This window comes from Ceratotherium simum, chromosome 32, assembly GCF_057802395.1.
Source record: "Ceratotherium simum simum isolate JZ-2026a chromosome 32, ASM5780239v1, whole genome shotgun sequence".
Lineage (NCBI taxonomy): Eukaryota > Metazoa > Chordata > Mammalia > Perissodactyla > Rhinocerotidae > Ceratotherium > Ceratotherium simum.
Window position 1 is genome coordinate 28329063 of NC_141931.1, and position 26957 is coordinate 28356019.

The 26957-nt window shown below is 36.5% G+C and overlaps 1 protein-coding gene across 3 annotated transcripts; it reads left to right on the forward strand.

Annotated features, from left to right (window-relative positions):
- Positions 1–11553: 11553 nt before the first annotated feature.
- On the forward strand, positions 11554–24969 carry LOC101405662 (aldo-keto reductase family 1 member C23-like protein). Of its 3 annotated transcripts, none has more exons than XM_087420902.1 (9): positions 11554–11637; positions 13611–13778; positions 14460–14576; positions 15865–15942; positions 16393–16515; positions 19307–19416; positions 20323–20488; positions 23159–23244; positions 24930–24969. In XM_087420902.1, exons 1-9 carry the CDS (start codon positions 11554–11556, stop codon positions 24967–24969), a joined length of 972 nt encoding a protein of 323 aa, XP_087277028.1. The 3 variants fall into 3 exon arrangements, with proteins under 3 accessions (XP_087277028.1, XP_087277029.1, XP_087277030.1); XM_087420903.1 differs by having other exon boundaries at positions 23159–23241; positions 24927–24969; XM_087420904.1 differs by having other exon boundaries at positions 23159–23237; positions 24923–24969.
- Positions 24970–26957: the final 1988 nt, after the last annotated feature.

Below are 26957 nucleotides of genomic sequence, written 5' to 3' on the forward strand. Positions count from 1 at the left end.
TTGGCCTTCTCTGTCTGGCATATTTCACTTAACATCTTACCCTCAAGGTTCACCCATGTTATTCAAAATGACAATTTTGTCTTTTTTTATAGCTGAGTAGTATTCCATTGTATATATATATACCACATCTTCTTTATTCATTCATCTGTAGAAGGGCACTTGTGTTGCTTCCACATCTTGGCTATTGTGAATAATGCTGCAATAAACATATTGGTGCATAAATCTCTTTGGCTTGTTGATTTCAAGTTCTATGGGTAAATACTCAGTCGTGGGATGGCTGGATTGTATGGTATTTATATTTTTAATTTTTTGAGAAATCTCCATACTGTTTTCCATAGTGGCTGCACCAGTTTTCATTCCCACAGGTAGTGTATGAGGGTTCCTTTTCTCCACATTTCTCCAACATTTGTTATTTTTTGTCTTTGTATTTATAGCCATTTAGACAGGTGTAAGGTGATATCTCATTGTAGCTTTAGTTTGCATTTACCTAATAATTAGTGATATTGAACATCTTTTTATGTGTCTGTTGACCATGTGTATATATTCTTTGAAAAGATCTGTTCACATCTTCTGCCCATTGTTTGATTGGGTTCTTTGTTTTGTTGTTCTTGAGTTGTATGAGTTCTTTATATATTTTGGAAAATAACCCCTTGTCAGATATATGAGTTGCAAGTATTTTCTCCAAGTTGGTAAGTTGACTTTTCTTTTTTCCATGGTTTCCTTTGCCTTGAAAAAGCTTTTCAGTCTAATGTAGCCCCATTTGTTAATTTTTTCTTTTGTTCCCATTGTCTGAGTTGACATGGTATTCAAAAAGATGTTGCTAAGACTGATGTCAAAGAGTGTCCTGCTTATATTTTCTTCTAAGAGTTTTATGGTTTCAGGTCCTGCTTTCAAGTCTTTAATCCATTTTGAGTTAATTTTTGTGTATGGTGCAAGATAATGGTCTATTTTCATTCTTTTGCATGTGGCTGTCCAGTTTTCCCAACGCCATTTATTGAAGAGACTTTCCTTTCTCCATTGTATATTCTTGGCTCCTTTGTCTAAGATTAGCTGTTCATAGATGTGTCATTTTATTTCTGGGCTTTGAATTCTGTACCACTTATCTGTGTGTCTATTTTTGTGCCAGCACTGTGCTGTTTAGATTACTATATGTTTGTAGTATATTTTGAAGTCAGGGATTGTGATGCCTCCAGCTTTGTTCTTTTTTTCTCAGGATTGCTTTGCTATTCTGGGTCTTTTGTTGTTCCATATAAATTTTATGATTATTTATTCTATTTCCCATGAAGAATTTCATCAGGATTCTGATTGGAATTGCATTGAATCTGTAGATTTCTTTAGGTAATATGGGCATTTTAACTATGTTTATTCTTCCAACACACGAGCATGGAATATCTTTCCATTTCTTTATATCTTCTGCAATTTCTTTCAATAATGTCTTATAGTTTTCAGTGTATAGATCTTTCACCTCCTTGGTTAAATTTATTCCTAGATATTTTATTGTGATTGTACGTGTGATTGTATTCTTGACTTCTCTTTCTACAAGTTTGTTATTAGTGTATAGAAATGCAACTGATTTTTGTAAGTTGATTTCGTACCCTGCAACTTTGTTGTAGTTGTTGATTATTTCTAATAATTTTCTGATGGATTCTGTAGGGTTTTCTATACATAGAATCATGTCATCTGCAAACAGCAATATTTTCATTTATTCCTTTCCAATTTATGTTTCTTTTATTTCTTTCTCTTGCCTAATTGCTCTGGCCAAACATCCAGCACTATGTTAAACAAAAGTAGCAAAAGTGGGCATGCTTATCTTGTTCCTGTTCTCAGAGGGATGGCTTTAAGTTTTTCACTGTTAACCATGATATTGGCTATGAGTTTGTCATATATGTCTTTTATTATGTTGAGGTACTTTCCTTCAATACCCATTTTATTGAGAGTTTTTATCATAAATGAATGTTGGATCTTGTCAAATGCTTTTCTGCATCTATTGAGATGATCATGTGATTTTTATTCCTAATTTTATTAGTATGGTGTATTATATTTTTTGATTTGCAGATGTTGAACCATCCCTGTGTCCCTGGTATAAATCCCACATGATCATGGTGTATGATCCTTAACTGTATTGCTGTATTTTGTTTGCCAATATTTTGTTGAGGATATTTGCATCTATGTTCAGCAACTATATTGGTCTATAATTTTCCTTCTTTCTGCTGTCCTTGCCTTCTTGTGGTATCCGGGTAATACTGGCCTCTTAAAATGAGTTATGGAGTGTTCCATATTCTTCAATTCTTTGGAATAGTTTGAGAAGGATAGTTATTAAATCTCCTTTGAATGTTTGGTAGAATTCTCCAGAGAAGCCATCTGGTCCTTGACTTTTGTTTTCTGCGAGGTTTTTGATTACTGTTTTGGTCTTTTTAGTTGTTATTGGTCTATTCAGATTCTCTATTTCTTCTTGATTCAGTTTTGGGACATTGTACGAGTCTAAGAATTTATTGATTTCTTCTAGGTTATCCAATTTGTGGGCATATAGTTTTTCAAAGTATTCTCTTATAATCCTTTGTATTTCTGTGGTATCCATTGTAACTTCTCCTCTTTAATTTTAATTTTATTTATTTGAGCCTTCTCTTTTTTTTTTCTTTGTGAGTCTGGCTAAGGGTTGTCTATTTTCTTTATCTTCTCAAAGGACCAACTGTTTGTTTCATTGATCCTTTCTATTGTTTTCTGTTTCTTTTTTAGTCTGTATTTCATTTATTTCTACTCTAATTTTCACTGCTTCCCTCCTTCTGCTGACTTTGGGCTTTTTTTGTTCTTCTTTTTCTAATTCTGTCTTTGCTGTAGTTTCAGATTACTTTTTTGATATTTTTCTTGTTTATTGAGGTAAGCCTGTATTACTATGAATTTCCCTCTTAGGACCACATTTGCTGCATTTCATAGAGTTGGTATGATGTATTTTCATTTTCATTTGTCTCCAGGTTTTTTTAAATTTCTCCTTTGATTTCTTCATTGATCCAGTAGTTTTTAAGTAACATGTTGTTTAGTTTCCACACATTTGTGACTTGGCAGCTTTTTCCTAGTTTCCTAGAAACTAGATTTCTAGTTTCATGGCACTGATGATGGAATAGATTCTTCATATGATTTCAATCTTCTTAAATTTATGGAAACTTGCCTTGTTTTCCAACATATGGTTTATCTTTGAGAATGTTCCATGTGCACTTGAGAAGAATGTGTATTGTGCTGTTTTTGGATGCAACACTCTATATATCTATTAAGTCCATCTGATCTGGTGTCTCATTTACATCCACTATTTCCTAGTTGACTTTCTGTCTGGATGATCTATCCATTGATGTAAGTGGGGTGTGGAGGTCCCCTACTGTTATTGTGTTGCTGTTAATTTATCCTTTTACATCTGTTAGTATTTGCTTTATATACTTTGGTCCTCCTGTGTTAGGTGCATATATATCGAGAAATGTTATTTTCTCTTGGTGGAAAGTCTCTTTTATCATTTTATACTGCCCCTCTTTGTTTCTCATTGTTGTTTTTTATCTTGAAATCTACTCCATCTGATATAAGTATGACAACACCTGCTTTATTTTGTTTGCCATTTGCTTGGAGTATCATCTTCCATCCCTTCACTCTGAGCCTATGCTTGTCAGTAGAGCTGAGATGTGTTTCTTGGATGCAGCATATTGTTGGGTCTTGTTTTTTAATTCATCCAGTTATTCTGTGTGTTTTGATTGGAGAATTCAGTCCATTTACATTTAAAGAAGTTATTGATACATGAGGCCTTAATACTGCCATTTTATCTCTTACTTTCCTGTTGTTCTATGTTTCCCTTGTTTCTCTTCCTTTGTATTTCTGACTGCCATTTCATTTTGGTGATTTTCTCTGTTTTTTATTCTTTTTTTATGAATTGTGGCTCTGATCTGATTTTTTGTTTAGTGTTTATTGTGAGGTTTGTATAAAATATCTCATAAGTGAGATAGTCCATTTTCTGATAGTTTCTTATGTCCGTTAGCCTAAACAAGTTCCATCACTTTCCTCTTCCTCTTCTGAGTTATTCTTGTCACAACTTATTCTGTTTTCTGTTGTGAGTTTCTGACTACGTTGAAGTGTTTGTAATTTCTTTTGATGCTTTCCTTCCCTTTATCTGTTAAGTTATAATTATTTGCTACCTTGTTCTGAAAGAGAGCTGCAGTTTTATGATTTTGTCTGTCTATTTATCTCCTTTCTCAAAGCTTTGTAGACATTTGCTTTTTTGTTTCATGTATAAAGGCATCTTTGATCATATCATGTATGCAAGGTCTAGTGGCAATGAACTCCCTCAGCCTTTGTTTACCTGGGAAAGCTTTTATTTCTCCGTCGTACCTGAAGGGTAGTTTCACTGGATAGAGTATTCTTGGCTGAACGTTTTTCTTTCAGTATTTTGAATATATCATTCCATTCTTTCCTGGCCTGTGTGGTGTCTGCCGAGTTGTTCCCTGAAAATCTGATTGGTTTTCCTTTCTAGGTTATTTTCTTATGTCTTGCTGCTCTTAATATTTTTTATTTGTCCTTGACTTTTCCCAGTTTTACTATTATATACTTTGGAGAAGATCTTTTAGCATTGATGTAATTTGGAGTTCTATTGGCTTCATGTATTAGTATGTCAGGCTCCTTCCTCAGGTTTGGGAAGTTCTTAGCTATTGTTTCTTTGAACAAGCACTCTGTTCCTTTCTCCCTCTAGAATCCTCATAATCTTTTTTTTTATTATTTTTTTATTTTTTATTTATTTATTTATTTTTTTAAATTTTTTGTTTATTGCAGTAACATTGGTTTATAACATTGTAAACATTTCAGGTGTACATTATTGTACTTCTATTTCTGCATGGACTACATCATGTTCACCACCAAAATGCTAATTACAACCCATCACCACACACATGTACCGAATTATCCCTTTCACCCTCCTCCCTCCCCCCTTCCCCTCTGGTAACCACCAATCCAATCTCTGTCCCTATGTGTTTGTTTATTGTTGTTATTATCTACTACTTAATGAAGGAAATCATACGGTATTTGACCTTCTCCCTCTGACTTGTTTCACTTTGCATTATACCCTCAATGTCCATCCATGTTGTCACAAATGGCTGGATTTCATCGTTTCTTATGGCTGAGTAGTATTCCATTGTGTATATATACCACAGCTTCTTTATCCATTCGTCCCTTGATGGGCACTTAGGTTGCTTCCAAGTCTTGGCTATTGTGAATAACACTGCAATGAACACAGAGGTGCATGTACCTTTGCAAACTGGTGTTTTCAAGTTCTTTGGATAAAAACCCAACAGTGGAATAGCTGGATCATATGGTAGTTCTGTCCTTGAATTTTGAGGAATCTCCATACTGTTTTCCATAGTGGCTGCACCAGTTTGCACTCCCACCAGCAGTGTATGAGAGTTCCCTTCTCTCCACATCCTCTCCAACACATATTGTTTTCTGTCTTGTTAATTATAGCCATTCTGACGGGCGTGAGGTGATATCTCATTGTAGTTTTGATTTGCATTTCCCTGATAGTGATTTTGAACATCTTTTCATGTGTCTGTTGGCCATCTGTATATCTTCTTTGGAGAAATATCTGTTCAGGTCTTTTGCCCATTTTTTAATTGGGTTGGTAGTTTTGTTGTTGAGATGCATGAGTTCTTTATATATTTTGGAGATTAAGCCCTTATCAGATGTATGGTTTGCAAATATCTTCTCCCAATTGTTAGGTTGTCTTTTCGTTTTGTTGATGGTTTCCTTTGCTGTGCAGAAGCTTTTTAGTTTGATGTAGTCCCATTTGTTTATTTTTTCTATTGTTTCTCTTGCCCGGTCAGATGTGGTGTTTGAAAAGATGTTGCTAAGACCGATGTGGAAGAGCGTACTGCCTATGTTTTCTTCTAGAAGTTTCATAGTTTCAGGTCTTACATTCAAGTCTTTAATCCATTTGGAGTTAATTTTTGTGCATGGTGTAAGGTAAGGGTCTACTTTCATTTTTTTGCATGTGGCTATCCAGTTTTCCCAACACCATTTGTTGAAGAGACTTTCTTTTCCCCATTGTATGTTCTTGGCTCCTTTGTCAAAGATTAGCTGTCCATAGATGTGTGGGTTTATTTCTGGGCTTTCGATTCTATTCCATTGATCTGTGTGTCTGTTTTTGTGCCAGTACCATGCTGTTTTGGTTACTATAGCTTTGTAGTATATTTTGAAATCAGAGAGTGTGATACCTCCAGCTTTGTTCTTTTCTCTCAGGATTCCTTTAGCTATTCGGGATCTTTTGTTGTTCCATATAAATTTTAGGATTTTTTGTTCTATTTCTGTGAAAAATGTTGTTGGAACTTTGATAGGGATTGCATTGAATCTATAGATGGCTTTAGGAAGTATGGACATCTTAACTATGTTAATTCTTCCAATCCAAGAGCACGGAATATCTTTCCATTTCTTTGTGTCTTCTTCAATTTCTTTCAGCAATGTTTTATAGGTTTCGGTGTAAAGATCTTTCACCCCTTTGGTTAAGTTTATTCCTAGGTATTTTATTCTTTTTGTTGCAATTGTAAATGGGATGGTATTCTTAATTTCTCTTTCTGCTACTTCGTTGTTAGTGTACAGAAATGCAACTGATTTTTGTATGTTGATTTTGTATCCTGCAACTTTACCATATTCGTTTATTACTTCTAAAAGTTTTCTGGTGGATTCTTTAGGGTTTTCTATATACAAAATCATGTCATCTGCAAATAGTGACAGTTTCACTTCTTCCTTTCCAATTTGGATCCCTTTTATTTCTTTCTCTTGCCTGATTGCTCTGGCTAGGACTTCCAATACTATGTTAAATAGGAGTGGTGACAGTGGGCATCCTTGTCTGGTTCCTGTTCTTAGAGGGATAGCTTTCAGTTTTTCACCATTGAGGATGATATTAGCTGTGGGTTTCTCATATATGGTCTTTATTATGTTGAGGTACTTTCCTTCTATACCCATTTTATTCAGAGTTTTTTTCATAAATGGATGCTGTATCTTGTCAAATGCTTTCTCTGCATCTATTGAGATGATCATGTGATTTTTGTTCTTCATTTTATTAATGTGGTGTATTACGTTGATTGATTTGCGAATGTTAAACCATCCCTGCATACCTGGAATAAATCCCACTTGATCATGGTGTATAATCTTTTTAACGTATTGTTGTATGTGATATGCTAGTATTTTGTTGAGGATTTTCGCATCGATGTTCGTCAGTGATGTTGGCCTGTAATTTTCTTTTTTTTGTGTTGTCCTTGTCTGGTTTTGGTATCAGGGTAATGTCAGCTTCGTAGAATGAGTTAGGGAGCTTCCCCCCCTCCTCAATTTTTTGGAAGAGTTTGAGAAGGATAGGTATTAAGTCTTCTTTGAATGTTTGGTAGAATTCACCAGGGAAGCTGTCTGGTCCTGGACTTTTATTTTTGGGGAGGTTTTTGATTACTGTTTCGATCTCCTTACTGGTGATTGGTCTATTCAAATTCTCTACTTCTTCTTGATCCAGTTTTGGAAGGTTATATGATTCTAAGAATTTATCCATTTCTTCCAGATTGTCGAATTGGTTGGCATATAGCTTTTCATAGTATTCTCTTATAATCTTTTGTATTTCTGAGGCGTCTGTTGTAACCTCTCCTCTTTCATTTCTGATTTTACTTATTTGTGCCTTCTCTCTTTTTTTCTTGGTGAGTCTAGCTAAAGGTTTGTCTATTTTGTTGATCTTTTCAAAGAACCAGCTCTTGGTTTTATTAATTTTTTCTATTGTTTTTGGTCTCTATTTCATTTATTTCTGCTCTGATTTTTATTATTTCCCTTCTTCTACTGATTTTGGGCTTTGTTTGTTCTTCTTTTTCCAGCTCCTTTAGGTGCATTGTTAGATTGTTTATTTGAGATTTTTCTTGTTTGTTGAGATAGGCCTGTATCGCTATATACTTCCCTCTTAGAACCGCTTTTGCTGTATCCCATAAATTCTGGCATGTCGTATTTTCATTTTCATTTGTCTCCAGGTATTTTTTGATTTCTTCTTTGATTTCTTCGTTAACCCAGTTGTTGTTCAGTAGCATTTTGTTTAATCTCCATGTATTTGTGGCTTTTCTGATTTTCTTCCTATAGTTGATTTCCAGTTTCATACCGTTGTGGTCAGAAAAGATGCTTGGTATTATTTCAATCTTCTTAAATTTATGGAGACTTGTTTTGTGGCCTAATATGTGATCAATCCTGGAGAATGTTCCATGTGCATTTGAAAAGGACGTTTATTCTTCAGTTTTTTGATGGAATGCTCTGTATATATCTACTAGGTCCATCTGTTCTAGTGTGTCGTTTAAGGCCAATGTTTCCTTATTGATCTTCTGTTTGGATGATCTATCCGTTGGTGTAAGTGGAGTGTTAAAGTCCCCTACTATTATTGTGTTACTGTCTATTTCTGTTTTTATGTCTGTTAATAATTGCTTTATATATTTAGGTGCATCTACATTGGGTGCGTAGATATTTACAAGTGTTATATCCTCTTGTTGGATCGTTCCCTTGATCATTATGTAATGCCCTTCTTTGTCTCTTTTTACAGTTTTTGTTTTAAAGTCTATTTTGTCTGATATGAGTACTGCTACCCCAGCTTTCTTTTCATTGCCATTTGCGTAGAATCCTCATAATCTTTATGTTGCTTTTTCTAATTAAGTCAGATATTTCTCAAAGATTTCCTTCATTTTTTTTTTAAAATCTTAGTTCTCTTTCCTCCACCACCTGAAGCATTTCAATATTTCTATCCTCTAAATCACTATTTCATTCCTCCATAACATCAGCTCTATTTTTTAACGATTCTAGATTATTTCTTATCTCATTAATCATGTTCTTCATATCCAGAAATTCTGTTTTTTTTTTTTATGGATTCAATCTCTTTGGTGATGTATTCCTTCTTCTCATTAATTTTATTCCTGAGCTCATTGAGCTATCTTTCTGAGTATTCCTGTAATTCATTGAGTTCCTTTATGCCAGCTATTTTAAATTCTCTGTCATTTGGAGTGTAAATTTCTTTAACTTCAGGGTTGGTTTCTGTAGACTTGTCATTTTCCTTCTGCTCTGAATTGTTGCTGTAGTTTCCCATGGTATTTGATGAACTAATCCTTTGCTGGCACATTTGTGGTGGTATCAGGTCTTATATTCCACCTGCTACCTCTGGGGGGAAGCAGGAGCTGTGTTTCTGTTCCCCCCCCATCTGCTGGAAGTTCTGGTGGGACACTGTGCACTCTCATCAGCTGGGAAAACATTTGTGCACAGGTTCAGTGTTGCCGTCGCCTCTTCTTACAGTTGTGCTAAGGCATATTCACACTTGTGGAGCTGCAGCAGTACTGTGGGGGCTCTCACTGGCCAGGAGAGCATTCACATGTGCATGCACATCTGCCACCACCTCTTCTTATGGTTGCACCAGACACTGTGCTTGATGGGTGGGGCTTCTTTGTGGAGTCCGAGCCTGGGTCACACGATGGGACCACAGTGGCACAGTGTGCTCTCCCACCAGCTGGGAGAGCATTTGTGTGTGTGCACAGGAATGCCTGGGAAGGGTAGGGGAGTGCTCACCTGTCTCCACTACTTCCCTAGGGGCCAGGTCCATACACATTCAGATGTATAGCTATGTGGGTCTCTCAGGCATCCTGTTGTACTTTGTGGGTATCCTATATTGGTCGATAAATGTCCATTTAGTTGTAGTTCAAAGAGGGATAGGTAAAAGGAACGGCTCACTCTGCTATGTTGCTGAAGTCACTCCTCTGTGTGTGTGTTTAAGTGAGCATTTGAGAAAACAGTTATGTAACCCACTCACTGCAGATTCTTTTCTATGTCCTGACAATGCTTCACTTATTAGCTTGACTTGCTCCTAGTCTTCGGATCATCCTAACATGAAAGCTGAAGGTCTATTCAGTACTTTTCTTCTCTCTCCTGTGTTGCTTTTTTTTTCTTTTTTTGTTGTGGTAACATTGGTTTATAACATCGTATAAATTTCAAGTGTACAGCATTCTACTTCTATTTCTGTGTGTGGCTTTTTTAATTCTCTGGAAGGTGGCTGCTTTTTGAGCCCCCTAAATTCTCCTCAGAGCTTTGAGGGTCTATTCCATGTCTCCACCCTTAATCTCTTGACCCTGGTATGTGTGCATCTATAGTCCCCCTTCAGCTGTAATGAGTCATATGAGCTTCTTTTCAGTTAAAGCTTAGAGTTAGGTGAAACAAAGACACTAGTCTTTCAGGCAGGCCCCAAATATGTTAGAACATTGCAAATAAGATCTTCTATGATCACTCTGGTTTGAGTGAGGTAACTAGCAGCTGCGCTGATACCTCTTACACACCAAGCCTACCCTGCGCCAGGCAGGGAGAGGCACAAGGGTGAGGAAAACATGATGAAATTTCCTACAACTTTGAATCTGGCTTTTCCTAACTGGGTGTTTACTTTGTTGCTGTAGATCTTTGACTGTTTTCCAGAGCTCCTATTTCAGCTAGTTTCTGGTTCTTTCCTTATGATGCCATGGGAGAACTCAGAGCTTCCTAGTCCACCATTTTGCTGACTCACTCTATGTGTTCAATTTTACATGGCTTCATAATATTCCATTGTATCAATGCATCACAATTTCTTTAACTCTTCCCAAGTTTATTGTAATTTAAGTTGTTTCTAGTTTTTTCTTCCATCAATACTGTTAAGAAAGATAATAAATTATATAAAATATCAGTTTTTCCTAGTTACATCATGATAGTTCTCTAAAAGTTATATAACTAGGTGAAAGATATAAACAGTCTAAGATTCTGTTTACATACTGCAAATAGTATCCAAAAGCTGTTAATAATTAATACTCCAATAATCACATTGCCAGAATGTCCTTTTTTTTTTTTTTTTGGTGGCACCCTTTTCAGGATTGCACTCTTGTTAGGACTGGATATTCACTTTATAAAGCAAAGAAAAGAGAAACAAAAATAATTTTGTTTATGGCGAAGGCACAAAGGCAAATTTTCTTTCAGTTTTAAGTTTTAATTATTTTTGAGGGTCAACTTTTTGAAAAATGCTCATTAATCATTCCTCTAAATTGTGTCTGTGTGGGTGTTTGTGTTTTGGTATGTGTGTATTCTGTAAGATAGTTAGTTGTTTTAAATGATGTTTGATCAAGAAGGGGCTTCATCATGGCAAAAATAAAGCAGAGATTGGTATCTGGAGGTTTCTAGTCTAACAGATGGTCAATAATTGTCTAGCAAAACTCTTTTAGTAATTTACTATTGTATGTGGATCCTGAATAAAAAACTTACTTTTGCAAGAAATTAATGATTTCTATATCACCATATAATAATTCATTAAAATTACACTTGATTTAAAAAAACAAAAAAACAAGGTAAATGCTTCCAATTCTAATCTTGCTCCATGGGTTACTGCTTTATCCTTGCTCCTCCTACAATCCATTTGCTGACAGTTGGACAGCGGACTTGGGAGTTACCCTCCAGTAATACACATAACCTGTGAGGCAGAAGAGTAAAACAGTGTCTGCTGAGATAGAAGAGCCACTGGCAATGGATCCCAAGTGTTGGCACGTGGAACTAAATGATGGCCACTTCATTCCTGTGCTGGGATTGGGCACTCATGCACCTGAAGAGGTAGCAATAGTGGTCTTGGGGTTGAGGATTCAAAAGAAAATAGACCTAGCATGAGTGGAAGCCGACTTGGCTTGTCAAGTCATTGTGTTGTCTTGTGACTCTGGGAGGCTCACTTGGTATGTGTAACCAGACTAGGACCATTCCTTATAAAAGAGAGGAAGTATTCAGTGTTCACTCTGCATCGGGATCTGACCATGTGGTCCATTCCAGACTATTGTGGGTTTTCCTCCAGTCTCCATTTATTTCCCAGGTTTTCAAAAGAGATGAAATTTAGCAATGAAGAGCAATGACTATCAGCTGTCTTGCTTTGAGGGTGATTCCCTGGGAGTCGTTTCTCTGTATATTCCTGCAATTGAAAATCTCTCTTGCCACCAAGAGGACATGATCCAGAGAAATATTTGTGGTAAAAGGTCCTGGAGATGAGGTGAATGACAAATGATTGGAGAGAGTTGCTGTTCTGTTGTGGGGTAGCCTGCTGAGCGCAAGGCAATAAGTACTCCACATGTAGTTCACCTCATACTTCTCCTACTACTTGAGAATTTATCCTTAATGGAAAATCTGGTATCATTTGCGGGAATATGCTACAGTCTTCCAGGACAAGGTTTCAAATCTTGGTCCTTGTTAATGCACTTTTGATTGAAGCAAATAGGTAGAGTTGGATGGTGGACATAAGAGGGAGCAAAGAGAACAAGTCACTAGACTGGAATCCAGAAGTTTGCTTTCCAATTTTGTCTTAGGCTATTTAGTTGTGTGAAAAGGTACTAGTACTTAAACTTTGAATCTCACTATCTCATCTATAAAACAGAAAGAAATATTCAAAGAGGTATTTTTGAAAGAGATGACAGGGCTACTTTACTTTGTAGTGCAAAGTTTGATGAAGCAGAGGGAAGAGGCAGGAATACCACAGAAGCTTCAGCTTTGGTAAACCTTTGAATGCCCATATACATAAAGAAAGAGCATGACCTTCAGAGAGCAGTTAGACCGAGTATCTTGTTCATAGAAATATCATTGAAAAAAGAAAGTTTTTGAAAAACTTAAAAAGGAATGGAATATTATTCAGGCTTTACAAAGAAGGAAATCTTGCCATTTGCAACCACATGTTTGAACCTGGAGGACATTATGCTAAGTGAAATAAACCAGACTCAGAAATACAAATACTGAATGATCTCACTTACACATGGAATCTAAAAAATCAAACTCATAGAAGCAAAGAGTAGAGGAGTGGTGACCAGGGGGCTGGGCAGTGGGAAAAATGGGGAGATGTAGGTCAAAGGGTATACACTGTCAGTTATAAGATGAATAAATGCTGGAAAACTAACGTACAGCATCTTAACTATAGTTAATATTAATGCATTACATTCCTGGGATTTGCTAAGAGAGGAGATCTTAAGTGTTCTCACCACACTCACAAAAAAGGTAACTATGTGATGTGATGAATCTGTTAATTAGCTTAATTTGGTAATCATTTCACAACATACATGTATACGAAAACGTAACATTGTACACCTTAAATATGTACTTTATTTATTTGTATACAATTTTTATTTAGTGTTTTCTGTGTGACTACACTGGCAGAGGACTCTTCAAAGCTTTCCCCTTGTTTCTTGAGACTTTGTTCCATGTACCTTTTCCCTTTGTTGATTTTGCTTAGTAACCTCTCATAAGATAAATCATATCCATGACTATAACTAGACGCTGAGTACTGTGAGTTCTTTTAACAAATCACTGAACCTTGGGGTAGTCGTGGGGACTTCTGATGCTAGTGATCAACCAGGATTGAAGGGGTTCATGAGATGCCCAACTTTTATTACATAACAGGAAAGACTCAGGCAAACTGCCATGGGTTCATCACTACACATGAAGAACTAACCTAAGAGATTAGGAAAAGTTGATTCTTGGGAAAGTCAAAGATGTGCCTTAGCTATCTCTGCACCATGTGGATATCCAACTGCTACCTTTGGTTGCCTCTCTAGGTTCCTAAGATCAAAGCTGTGGAGATCACCAAACTAGCTATAGATGCTGGGTTCCTCCATATCGATTGTGCTCATGTGTACAATAATGAAAAGGAGGTTGGACAGGCCATCCGAAGCAAAATTGAAGATGGTACCGTGAAGAGAGAAGACATATTCTACACTTCAAAGGTGCTGTGTATGTAGTGTCTGTGCAGGCTCTTGTGTGAATGTTATTGTGTGGAGATGAAAGTTACATCATTGGACCAGTAGTTGTTTGGTGAATTGTGCTTATTGGTGCAACTTTCCTTACACATATGCGCTTATTAAATCTACTATCAAAAAAAGATTTTGGATTTCTCATCAGTGCTTTGTTCAAATTTTATGATTTTAAATTAAAGTCACTTTACTTTTCTGATCCTCAGACCATATCAGTGTGATCTAGCATGGGCTATCAGATCAGACAGAACTGTGATCAAATTATAGCTTTCCTTATCATTTGGGTGACTCGCTGCAATTTCTTAACATTCTGCATTTCAAATCTCACCTCCATCAATAAGAGAGAGCAAGATAAGAAGCAATTTGTGTATTAAACAAGATACAGCTAAAGTGACTTTAATTCTGTTCAACACATATTATTATCCTAAAGTACTTTTACCGTACTGTTATCTAAACAAAAGGGAAGCTACTTATTCCCCATAGGATTGAATGTTTGATATAATTAGGCTATGTTTGTAAACTGCCTTGTAAACTCCATCAAACAGACTTAATATAATGGGCATGGTTATTATTTGATACCACTTTTTATCTCTTGGGTCATATCCTTCCATGATTAGTAATAATCAACACAACTTCCATCTTTATCTTCTACAGCTTTGGATCACTTTCCTTCAACCAGACTTGGTCCGACCAGCCTTGGAAAAGTCTCTGAAAAATCTTCAACTGGACTATGCTGATCTCTATATTATTCATTTTCCAACGGCTTTGAAGGTTGGCAACTTGCATGGTCACACCTATTTTGCTTCTTGTTTCAGAATGTTGATCAACTTGCATAGATGGTTGAATTCAGATTTTTCTTATAAGGATGTAGGGATTTTTATGGTAGAGAAGTATCCCCAGAATAGTAATTCCTGATTATCTTTTTATTCACTGTTTTTGAATCCTTAATTTCCTTCTCATGCCTCGAAGAGAAAAGAGTTCAACAATCTCAAATCTTCTGCCTCAAAAACTTGAGGAAATAAAAATAGGCATCTTCAACACACAGTCCTGATTATGACTCCTGAGTGTCTTGGGATGTCACAATCACAGAGTTTCATGCAGCTGTGGTGAGCAATGAAACTGCCTTACACTTGTGCATAATGAGTTGATCTCCTCTCTCACCATTTCAAGTTTAAAGCAGATTTGGTGGTGCTCCCTCTGGGAGGGTCTAAAAGTAACAGACTTCATAGGCACTTGTGAGACCTTGCCTACACTGTTGAGTGCCTTCACAATGGAATTTTGTAGAGTGTACTTAGGCTTCAAGGACAAGTTATGTATAATTCTTGACTTTAGTTATAGAAAGCTACTCAAGCTCTCTCCTATGCAAAAGAGTTTATGGGACTATGTATATAGGAAGTCCAAGTTGTGAATAGATTTAAGGATTTGGAATAGCCTTCAGAAATGTCTCTTTTTCTTTGCATTACTATTGGTTAACTTTATTTTTGTCACAACATTTTCTGTTGGTGGCAAATATGGCCTTGGGGCTGTTGAAGGCTCATGGTCATTAACATGTGAGAGCATCTCTGGATCTACCAGCATCCATGTTAATCTTGAAGAGAACCTCAGCTGACCCTGTTTGGTTCATGTGCCTGTCCTTGGGCCATCAGATGTTCCAAGGGATAAGGATCTGATTTTCTATCCTGGGTCAAGATTGCAATAGTTATTCTGGAAATAAGACCATGTCACTTACTGTCATTCCCAGTGCAAGGGAGGCCTTTCACAAGAGGAAATTATAGGGGGCAGAGAAAGGTAACACAAGTCACTATGAGTCCCAATTAGGACTTAGGAAAATGGTATTTATTAAAACATATCATAAGTTTAAGAGATTAGAGGAAGCTTGTATCCTAAAGACATTCCTTACAACTTCACATGCAAATCACTTTGCTCATATTATTATCTACAGTGTTACACCACCTACCTCATGGAGGTTTAGTGTCCTGGCCCTAGATGTACCTGGCAGCCTGGCTAAGTGTGGAGAAATTATTTTGTGACATCACTAAAATGACTGCTTCTATTCTAGCCAGGGGAGGAACTTCTTCCAGAAGATGAACATGGAAAAGTAATATTTGACACAGTGGATCTCTGTGCCACGTGGGAGGTGAGTGCTTGAAGGAGAGAGCGTAGTAGAAGCCAGGAGAGTGGAGGTCTGCTTCATTTCTTCCACTTGTGAAAATGGGTTATGCGCCTTCAGATTCTTCAAGTCATAAACATGTAAAGAGATAGTATGCTGTATTAGTGTGGAGGAAACCAGTACTGACATGTTACAGAGAGGAATGGAGGAGAAGAATTTGGCACAACAAGGATAGGCATCTCTTTCCTTCAATGTGTAATACTCTCACATTTTTCTAAGGAGAAGACAGTAATGCTTCTTCTTGCTGTCACTACATTCCTCCGTATTTAGTTTACTACTTTCTCTCTTCTTGGTAATCATGCCAATTGGCTTCACTGTCATTTTTTGACAGTTGTTCCTTTTAACAGATTTTCTTGCATTTATTCTTGATCTATAGCCAATTTCACAAATGATTCTTCACCACCCCTTCCTGCCCAGGCCATGGAGAAGTGTATGGATGCAGGACTGACCAAGTCCATCGGGGTGTCCAACTTTAACCACAGGCAGCTGGAGAAGATCCTGAACAAGCCAGGGCTCAAGTACAAACCCGTCTGCAACCAGGTGAGCAGCCTCTGCCTCCTCTCCTTTCTGTTCTTCATCTCCTTCTTCTTGTATTACTGCCAGATCTCTATTTCACCTCCCTTCCTATTTATCTTACCTTTGTGGAACAGACGACCCTAGAGAGCAGAGCTTCTGTCTAGAAGGGTGTGAATAGAACCCATAATTGTATCTCTGTTTTGTAAAATCTTAGTGAAAAAAGTGGTGAGACCTTGTGGTAAATTGTGTGTAAGAATTTAGGGAAGGTTAAAGAAGTGACAAAGGGCTGGAATAGTTACCACACCTTAGAGGGAAGGTGACATTGCCCTGAGCTGTAAAGGGTGGCCAGAGATGCGATGGGTGAAAGTCATTTGGAGAGAATTTTCTACAGAAAGGAAGGCCATGAAAACGCGGAAAAGGCAGTAAATAAGGAAAGAGTGAAAATAAGATGAGGTAAGTGTTAGGGTTTTTTTTGCAGTTTGGATGCCTGAATCCTTCATCTTGTTATCTCTGCGTTCAGGGGTCTTTGAGTAAGAAGCACAGATACAAGAAAAATTAACTGGAGACTATGAAAGTCATCCAGGCTAGAGGGATTAAGTAACTGGTTTCTGTTGATACTCATGGTGGACAGAGTCAACACTCAGGAACATTTAACAGGAACATAGAGCAGACCTTGTGATTTACTCAATCTTACTTACTGAGTAAATCTTACTCAGTTCACTGCTTCTCCTTGTCAATTTCTACTCCTAAATTAACTGTTTAGACACTTTATTCTGTGTCTGGTTGTTGTTTCTGTGCTCTTACTTTTTTTGTCCTATTTATACTTTATTATGGTAAGAATATTTAACATGAGATCTATCCTCTTAACAAATTTTTAAGTATATGATATAATACAATATTGTTAACTGTGCGGATAATGTTTTATAGCTGATCTCTAGAACTTATTCATCTTGCATAATTGAGACTTCACGCTCACGATTAGCAAATCCCAATTTCTCCCTCCTCCCAGCCATTGGTAACCACCATTCTAGTCTTTGATTCTGTGATTTTTAGTATTTTAGGTTCCTCACATAACTGGTATCATGTAGTACTTGTCCTTCTGTGAATGTCTTATTTCATTTACCATAATGTCCTCAAGGTACAATTTGCAGTCAAGGGGAAAAGGTCTTTGATTTGAAAATGTGGCTTATAAAACTCAAGAATTTGACATATAGTGATATAGCATTATCGATTTTCAATTATAAATGTTAAAAAAATCATGTGATTCTAGCAATAATTTTATTCCTAACTTTTATACGAAATTTTCAGACATTCAGAAAAGTTAAAAGTATGATAGAGAACATCCATATTTTCCTTCCTATATCTGAAATTTTTTACATTTTACCATGTTGCCAAATATATGTGTATATATGTGGCTCTATCAGCACAGACATATGTAATATTTTTCTGACTCTCTTCAAACTAAGCTGTAAAGATCACTATTCACCCCTGCAAACCTCAGAAAGCTTATGTCCAGTTCATATTCAATCGTACATGTGGTTTTCCCAATGTCTTTTATAGATCTTCTTCTGTAATCAGAAGCCAATTGTGGTCCACATATTACTTTGATGCATACTTTTTAAGCACTCTTATTCTGGAATGGTTTCTCAATCCTTTTTCTTTTTTTTAACCATGACCTCCAGAGAGGTTTATGTCGAATATTCGGGATTTATCCGATTTCTATCTTGTGATGTTTATTAACTTGTTTCTCTATTCCCAGTTTCTGTAAATTAGAAGTTAGATTTGAATGCCTTATTACATTAAGGTTACAGATTTTGGCAAAAAAATGTTCTTTGCGTGCTGTGTCCCTCAAATTGCTCTCCAGTATGAAGCCTGTCATTACAAATTGTCCCATTATGAGAGATATCAGTTTCTTTTCTTGATCAAGCTAGTGGTAGCCAAGTTTTTTCTTTGTAAATGTGTATTTTCCCCTTTGAAATTGCCTAGCAATCTCTTGGGTGATAATTGTCATTGGAGAATGCACATTGCCCCCAAATTTTCACGTAATCTTTGAGCAGCCATCATTGATTTTATACTGAATTAGTTATTGGGATTTGTAAATAATTATTTTCAATCTTAATGACTCTTTTTAATTTTCCTACCTGACTTTTTAGTGCAAAAATAACATTCCATCTCCAAGTCAGGATAAAAAGTGTTTATTCCTATAAGGCTGGGTTAAAGCTTAATTCCTTCCCTTTAATTATCAATGTTCTGAGAAAGCAGTTACTGTAATAACATCAGTGGGAACAATTATTTTTGTTCACTTTCTCTCTCATCACTGTGGACTCATGGAACTTTACTCTATGTGTAATAGTTGCTTTTAGTCATTATTCCCTTTGATGCTCAAATCTACCCAAATGTCACCAGTGGGATCCCAATCAAACTGGTTCCTTTGTCCTTTAGACATCACTTCCTGAGTCTTTGAGGAATTTCTTGCTTTCTGGCACAATTTGATGTCCAAGGTTCAAACAGTTCTCCTCCTGTCTGGGATCTGGATTTAGCCATGTCTCCTTATAGTGTACAAGGGTATTGAGTAAGCACGATCTGGTCCCTAGAGTTGCTTGTTCTCGGGAAAATCTTTTTTTTTTTTTGCCCTTTCAGGGAACAGAGATATAATAATTATTTTTTAAAAAATTATTACTTGATGTTGATATTTCCAGTTTAAATTTAATACTGAAAAGTTTTCTATTCAGCTTTTTTTTTCCTTTAAACTTTCTCTTTCATGTAATACTGCCATTCCTATAATCTGACATTTTTCTGTCTTGGCATTCTACAGGTTGAGTGTCATCCTTATCTCAACCAGAGCAAACTGCTGGATTTCTGCAAGTCGAAAGATATCGTCCTTGTTGCCTATAGTGCTTTGGGATCCCAGCGTCTAAAAGGATGGTAACGAAGACAACAAAGAGTTTACCTAAAACATCATTTTTAATGAAATATTTTTAATCAGACCATACTCAGATTTTGGAGTTAACTCTCAACTGGCTTGGGGAGAGAAGAGGGGGCCAGAAAAAATCCTTCTCCTTTATAATCTTATCACCCAGACAGTGCTTTTGCATTATATGTCCCTGGTTGTAGATTAATCAATTAGAAATGTCTGCATTAAATGTATATATAATCCAAAAATTGAGACAAAAGACATAAGCTTAACAACTATTTAGATATTTATTAACTAATTAACACATTTCTAATAATAGACCCTCGAAGCCTCACTTACTTTATGTATGAAATCAGGATAATAATTCGTAGCTCCCAGGTTTATCATGATAGAAACAGTCACAATTGGAAACATTTTTGTAAACTTCTATAGGAATATTACACACTATAAGAAATGATAAAATGAATAGTTCCCATTCTTGGACTATTCAATTTTTAACAATATCATAAAAAGGTTAAAATAAAACCTATCCCATTCTTTTCCTTTCTCTTTCTTCTTTCATACTCTTGTTCTTACTTTGATCAGAGAAGAAAAATTGCCACTGAGAAGTAAAAGAGAAAAAAATCCATGAATTTGGAAGCATTGGTCTGAACTGAAGCATGTATCAAAATGACCTGGAGGGCTTTGCAAACACAGACTTCTAAGGACCACACATGAGTCTGTGAATCAGGTGGTCCTGGGTGAAGCCACGGACTTGCGTTCCTAAGAGGATCCCACATGATACTGATGCTTCTGGTCCAGGGACCACCTTTTGAGAAGCACTGGTCTAGAGTGGACCTACTGAATCTGTTTGGGAAACCTCCTAACAAACTGAATACTCTTTTTCTTGTCTTCAGCATTTCTGAATTTCCTTCCAGGGTAAACCAGAGCTCTCCGGTTCTCTTGGAAGATCCAGTTCTTTGTGCCGTGGCAAAAAAGTATGAGCGAACTCCAGCACAGATTGTCCTTCGCTACCAGGTACAGCGTGGGGTGGTGGTCCTTGCCAAGTGTGACAATGAGAAGCAGATGAAGGAGAACATGCAGGTAATGAGTGAGGCTGTAGGCATAGGGATCCTAAATAATTTCCTTCACATATGCTTGTCTTTGTAAGGCTCTCAAGACATCTTGAGGTCCAGATGAGTTACCTGTTATTTCCCATGCATGTGTGCCTTATGTGTGTTCCCACTGGTTTTCTCCTGCTGTTGCAACAGGAGAGGCAGCATGGCTGGAAGGAACTCAGATTGGATGGAAAACATAGGTTTATGTGCTGCATTAAGTCTGCAATGTACTCTATAGCCCTGTGCAAGTAAATCTCATTTTCTTCATTCTAAAATGAAGGAATTGGATTATGTGGTTTTCTTAGTGCATTTGGGCTGCTATAACAAAATATCACAGACTGGGTTGCTTATGAGCAACCCATTAGTTTGAGAAATAATTATGAGAAATTTATTTCTCACAGTTCTAGAGGCTGGAAGTCTGAGATGAGGGTGCCAGCATGGTGGGTGAGTGCTCTCCTCTGCGTTGCAGACTTATCTTTGTATCTTAAGAGGGTAGAAGGGGCAAGGGAGCTCTCTCAGGTCTCTTTTATGAGGGCATGGGTCTCACTCAAGAAGGCTCAATCATCATTACCTAATCACTGCTCAAAGGCCCCACTTTCTAATACTGTCACAGTGAGGGTTAGGTTTCTAACACACACACAAACATTAGACTATAGCAGTGATCTTCAGTCTCCAAATCCCTGTGGTTTTAGTTTGCATTTCCTTGAATACTAATGTAGTTTCATTTTCATGTACTTGAGTTTCCACTTTTGTGAAGTGCCTGGTTAAGTCTTTGTCTATTTTCATTAAGTTGTCTGTCTTTTTATTTACATGTAGAGAGACCATTTGGTATACCATCAGGTATAGCTGCGTTAACACTATCCCCAATTTAGGGGTTTACTGTGAATGCGTTTTTTTCGTTCATGATTCTGTGGTTTGACAATTAGCCTGGGCTCAACTAAGCAGTTCTATTCTTGGCTGTGCTCTCTCATGTATTTGCTGTTAAATGCAGAGCAACCTGGCACTTCTGCTTTAGGAGGTTGATTTGACTGTTGTCAGAGGTGGATAAAAACTCTGTTCCATATAATTTTTAATATAGTTGGCTAGACTGTTTTCATCTCATCATAGTGGCATGATCCCAAGGCAGTGAGTGTATACCTGCAAAGCTTTTTCATGTCTAGGCTCAGAATGCACTCACCACTGCTTCTGGCAAATTTTATTGTCCAGTGCAAGTTACAGGCCAGGTCAGATTCAAAGGGTAGAGAAGCTTGCTAAAGTGTTTCTGTCTCTCCATTCAAATTTGGGTCTCTAATACACTTTGAGGATTTTTTAATATGATGTGAAAATGGACCCAAATATGTATATGTTTGAAAGAAAATCCAAATGTCCATATTTTCCCACCAATTTGCATTGTCATCTCTGTCATGTATTAAATGTCCCTCAAACAATCTCTCCTTTCTTTTCTATTCAGCTGCTTAATTTTCTGTAATGTCCTCTTATAGTGGAAAATAAGTCTTCTTGTCAGAATGGTAAATTTTTTTCTTCATTCCTTTTTCTTCTTTAAGAATGTATTTGCTGTTTTTGACTAGTTTTTCTTTTATGTAAAATGTAGTATCACTTATCGGCTTCCACGAAATATGAGTGTAAGTCTCTGTTTCATATTGCATTGAAAATATAGATCAATTTGGAGAAAATTCACTTCTTTGCAATATTGAGATTTCCAATCCATGATTATGATATGAATTTTTAATTACTTAGGTGATCTTCATATATATTTAATAAATTTCATAACTTTCTCCACAAAGGAATTTACGTAATACTTTTGTTAGGTTTATTCACGGATAACTAGTAAGTTTGATATCCTTTTGAATATTTTTCCTAACTTTTTATTTCGAAGATTTTCAAATGTACAGAAAAGCTGAAAGAATAAGGCGATAAATGCCTTCCCTAGATTCATCAGTTATGAAATTGTTGACATTTTGCCTATTATCTATCTGTCTATCTACCTATCATCTATCTATATACCATCTGTTATCTATCTTTCCAACTTCTCTATCTTTCACAGTCTTGGAGTATTATTATGGATTGATGGATTTATTTGGTTCAAAATATTAGTCATTGCTAACATTCTTTCTTATGTTTAAAGTGTCCCACATTTAGACCGTGACATCCTCTTCAAGTCAGTTACTATGTCCTTTGAACATGACATCATTAGTATTTGGACAATCATTGGTTTTAATTAATTTGAAAAAAAAATTTTTTCACATCCTAACTGTTCATTGATGGGATATAGAAATCCATCTGTGTTCATCAAAATTTTAAATTATATTATGTGTTTTTAAAATTTATTGCTATTTTCTTCTGGATCTTCAAAGTATGTGGCAATATCTCTTTGAATAATGTAATCTTTGTTCCCTCACCTCTTTTTAATGATCTCCTTTTTGTCTGTAGTCTTGTGCAATTTCAATATGTTATATCTAGTGATGAATTTCTATTTAATTTTTGCCTGATATTTATAACCACTTGATTATCTTGCTTGATATCTTTAAAAACTTTAGAAAACGTCTAAGACACTTTGAGTATTGCCTGTGCACCATTCAGTCTGATTTGCTTGAAATTTCCAGATTGGCAATTATGCTTTCCAAAAATCATAAAAATCTTTCCACTTCTGTCATAGGTTTTTGAATTCCAGTTGACTTCAGAGGACATGAAAGTTCTAGATGGCCTTAATCGAAATCTTCGATATGCACCTTATCAATTGTAAGTGGCTTTCGTAAATATGTTTGTCTCAATTTATTGTCTGATAATGAGTGTAGGATGATTGTTAAAACTTATCTCACTACCAGGAAGAGAGAGACCAGTTTGAATCAGGGAGGAGACAGGTGTTTTCTGCAATTGCATCCCAGACTCACTCCAAAGTTTTATTCACTGACACAACAACATTGAGAGTGGACCAGGGTCAGCTTGGACTTACACACATACATCCTGCGCTCATCACTCTATAGAACTTTCCAAGAAGCTCGATATCGTTGCTGACTCCACATCTTCTACATAGGCCTCTCATTTCTACAACAATCTAGTGGACATAGACTGTGGATATCACCAGTGTAGCCTAATTCAATATTTCCATAATCGTGTTTATCATCTTGTTCTCCCAACTTCTCAATTCTTTATTAGATTAAAGGCTTCTCCATCAAGCTTGTGGTCCATGCCAGATATGCCCGTCACCCCCTTACAGAATCTTCATGAGATGCTGCCAATTTTATGTCCTTCATAAGTTGCCATATCTCTCGTTTCCTTTTCATTGCATGTTTGTTCAGGACCCAAATACTGAATCTTCCTCCTGAAAGGCTGGCCTTGTGGGGTCCATGGGAATTCTTGGCTTGTATTTTCTGAAATGTGGAGATCTCAATGGAGAGGATAAAGTTTTCAAGAAGATAGATTTAAACCAAAGGAGGAGTGTGGAGGCAAAAGCACCATTGCTGGAGAGAATTTACAGTCTCCAAAAGATCTTTGCTACTGCTTCATGATCTAAGTTTCTGGAATTTTGAGAAAGGACCTTCATTTTAAATGAGTGAAAGGGAAAAATGCACATTCCTTTTGCCTGTGAGAATTTTAATTCAAAATAGTAATAAATGTGAAAATGTGTGGAAAAGGATCAGCATAATGACAAGTTCTGAATACTCAAAACTTGGTAGATATATTATTGTCCTTGCTAATATATTTATTTACATAGAGACACATGAAGAATAAGAGAAATAATGCAGAGAGAAAGACAGAGTGGTATTCAATCAGTATTTCTTCCAATAAATTAGATATTTTAATAATAAGCAGTCATTTTTCTATCACTTTCTATTTTGAGTTATTACTAAATTGAGATCTACCCGCTGTATAGTCAGTTCCTTGGAGATGGGACCCAATGTTTTTATCACACCCTTTCCATTTCTGAATCTAACTGGATGCGTTGTATGTGGTGAGAAGTTAGTAAATAATTAATAAATTTAAAAGATGGACGTGAAATTGCTATCAGTAACTTATATCACCCTCAAGTATTTATTAGTGCTGAGTATGTGGCTGGACTTGTCCTGTGCAAAACAAGGCAGAATCAGTCTCTTCTTCCACAGAGTATTTGAAATAAGAAAGAACAAGCTATCTTGTTCCTTTATTGACAGATGTAGCTCGAGAGGAACATATTTGAATATTTGACTCTGTGTGTTCTGTGTATTAAGTTCTGGGCAGGGAATACTGGTTGAATAATTTAATTATTATTTTTAAACAATTGTTATAAAGTCATATTTGTGAAAGAAAGAAAGCAGACGTCACAACCTGTCAGGAAATAAAATGTTCAACTTTACCCTAATGACAGCTCAGTAGAAATCACTTCTCTATCATCCTAGAAACAGAGTCATTGAACCCATATTGTGCCTTGTTCTTTCTCATTATAATGCTGCTGAACAACCTGAGTATCCATTTTCTGATGAATATTAACATGGAGGCCTTTGTCCTGACTTCTACCAGAAGCCTTACATGCAGATAATGAGGCGGGAAATGTCTCAGATATTGCTGATCGGACACATCAGTGTGGGTTCCATCCATGCTGCTTAGCAACACATACTCAACTAGACTTAAGGCAGGAAAGAAAGGCACTCAATTTTTCTCACTTTCTGTAAAAATTAAAGCTTTTTCTCTAAAGACTCTTACCTACTCCAGTTTCTATTTTGTTTATATTCTTTCCTTCTGACTCATGAGAGCCAAAAACTGATTTACCTAGAATCTGGGTTGGGTGGGAGATGGGATATGATAACAACAATTTTATAGACATTTCTGGAGTGGGATGGGTAGAGTTGTCAGCCTCTAGGGAAGCAGTAGTTAGCAGGTATTTATCAGTCAGTGTGCCTTTAGCCCTCCTAGGAACAAGAGAACACACTCCCTATGGTCTGGATGGTGAGGCACGTATTACAGGGATGACCAGCAATGCATAAGCTCCCTTCCATCAGAGCTCCAGGAAATCCCAGAATGAAGTATCCCTGTTTCAGGGCTGGCCCAAGAGGAGGGAGCAGAACCAGCCTGGAATGATTAGGATTAGGATTACGATTAGGGTTATGACCCAGACACACAGAAGGTTTAGGAGGAGAGAGTTGAGCACACATCTGTTGGGTAAACTTTGGAAAATGCCTCCATCTCTACTTCTCTCCTGCACATAAAAAGAAACTTTCCACAGCATTTTAACAAAGAACAAGAGTTGAGAGTCAGGTCTAGACTTCCACGTGTGCTCAAGTAACAGTAACGAGCTTGCTGGGTTATAGTTGGGCAGGAATTCAAAGAAGCAACTGACTGATGAGATCATCCTGAACATTAACTCCATGTTTATCAAATTTTATCAGGTTCAAAAAAATATTAATTTGATATACTTGATCCTTTTAAATGTTTCAAAGACAAAGTAAGGCACACTTCCAAATGCAAAACACAAAATATTCCTAAGCCATTAAGTATTTTCTGTAAAGCCAATGTTAATATGGCAAATACACTTGGTAATTCTAATTCTCATAAACATTTAACACCATTAGAAATATATGCATGTAAAATAGCACAATGCTTACAACATTTGTTAACTTGTAGGAACATCTTTTAAAAAAAATCTTTATTTTCCACATTTTTTAACAGTACAAACTCAATCATGTCATCCTAAGGAACCAAATTTTGATCTCAGACCACCTTGTTAAAATTTGGGACAATCCTGGACCAAACATGGACAATCACAGAACTTTGAGACTAAAAGTTTTTCAGGACCTGGGTACACTTTCTAACACCTTTACCTGCAACTATTACTTCCTCTCATGACCACACTCATCTGTCATAACCACTGGGCTTTCTAAAGCCATGCTCTTCAGCTGGGATCTAACCAACAAGCTGTGTACCCCACAGTCTTTCCTAAAACGATTCATCCTCAAAGTAGAGAAGGCTGTATAGTTATGTAGCATAACTTTATGTTGTTAAGATTTAACACATAATTATTGAGATGGAACAGGTAGGCTGCAATTGTACCCTTTTTATTCTTTATAATGTCTCCCTGGACATTTTTTCAGTCGGTTGATTGAAATTCATCTTGAAGGGCTGTTCCCCTGGGAAGATCAGTGTATATGACAAATATAGGCAAGTAAACTCCCTAGGCCTGCTTCAAGCAGGAAAAAGATAAGGAGAAGAGGCAAAGGCTCAAGAAAATATGCTGTCTAACTAATTCAGAACTGTTCACAAAAGAGAGCAAAATTTCAATATTATTGAAAAGGCTAGAGTTCCAATTTCTGATTACACAGATAAAGACGTTAGAATTGAAGATTTCCATCCTCATAACAAGAAAAAAGAAAAATAAACTAAAAATCAACAATTCTTCTTAGGTTCATCAGAAAATTGAAGTCACAGGGAAAATTGCAGACCCAACACTTGGAGAGACAGGTGGATACAGAGAATCACGACTT

Bases quoted from the DNA above. Each gene is read 5' to 3' on its own strand.
- LOC101405662 (XM_087420902.1), top strand. From the start codon at position 11,554: ATGGATCCCAAGTGTTGGCACGTGGAACTAAATGATGGCCACTTCATT. The intron at 13,779-14,459 runs GTGCTGTGTATG...TATCTTCTACAG, and splicing joins ACATATTCTACACTTCAAAG to CTTTGGATCACTTTCCTTCA. The intron at 23,245-24,929 runs AGTGGCTTTCGT...TCATTATAATGC, and splicing joins TATGCACCTTATCAATTGTA to TGCTGAACAACCTGAGTATC.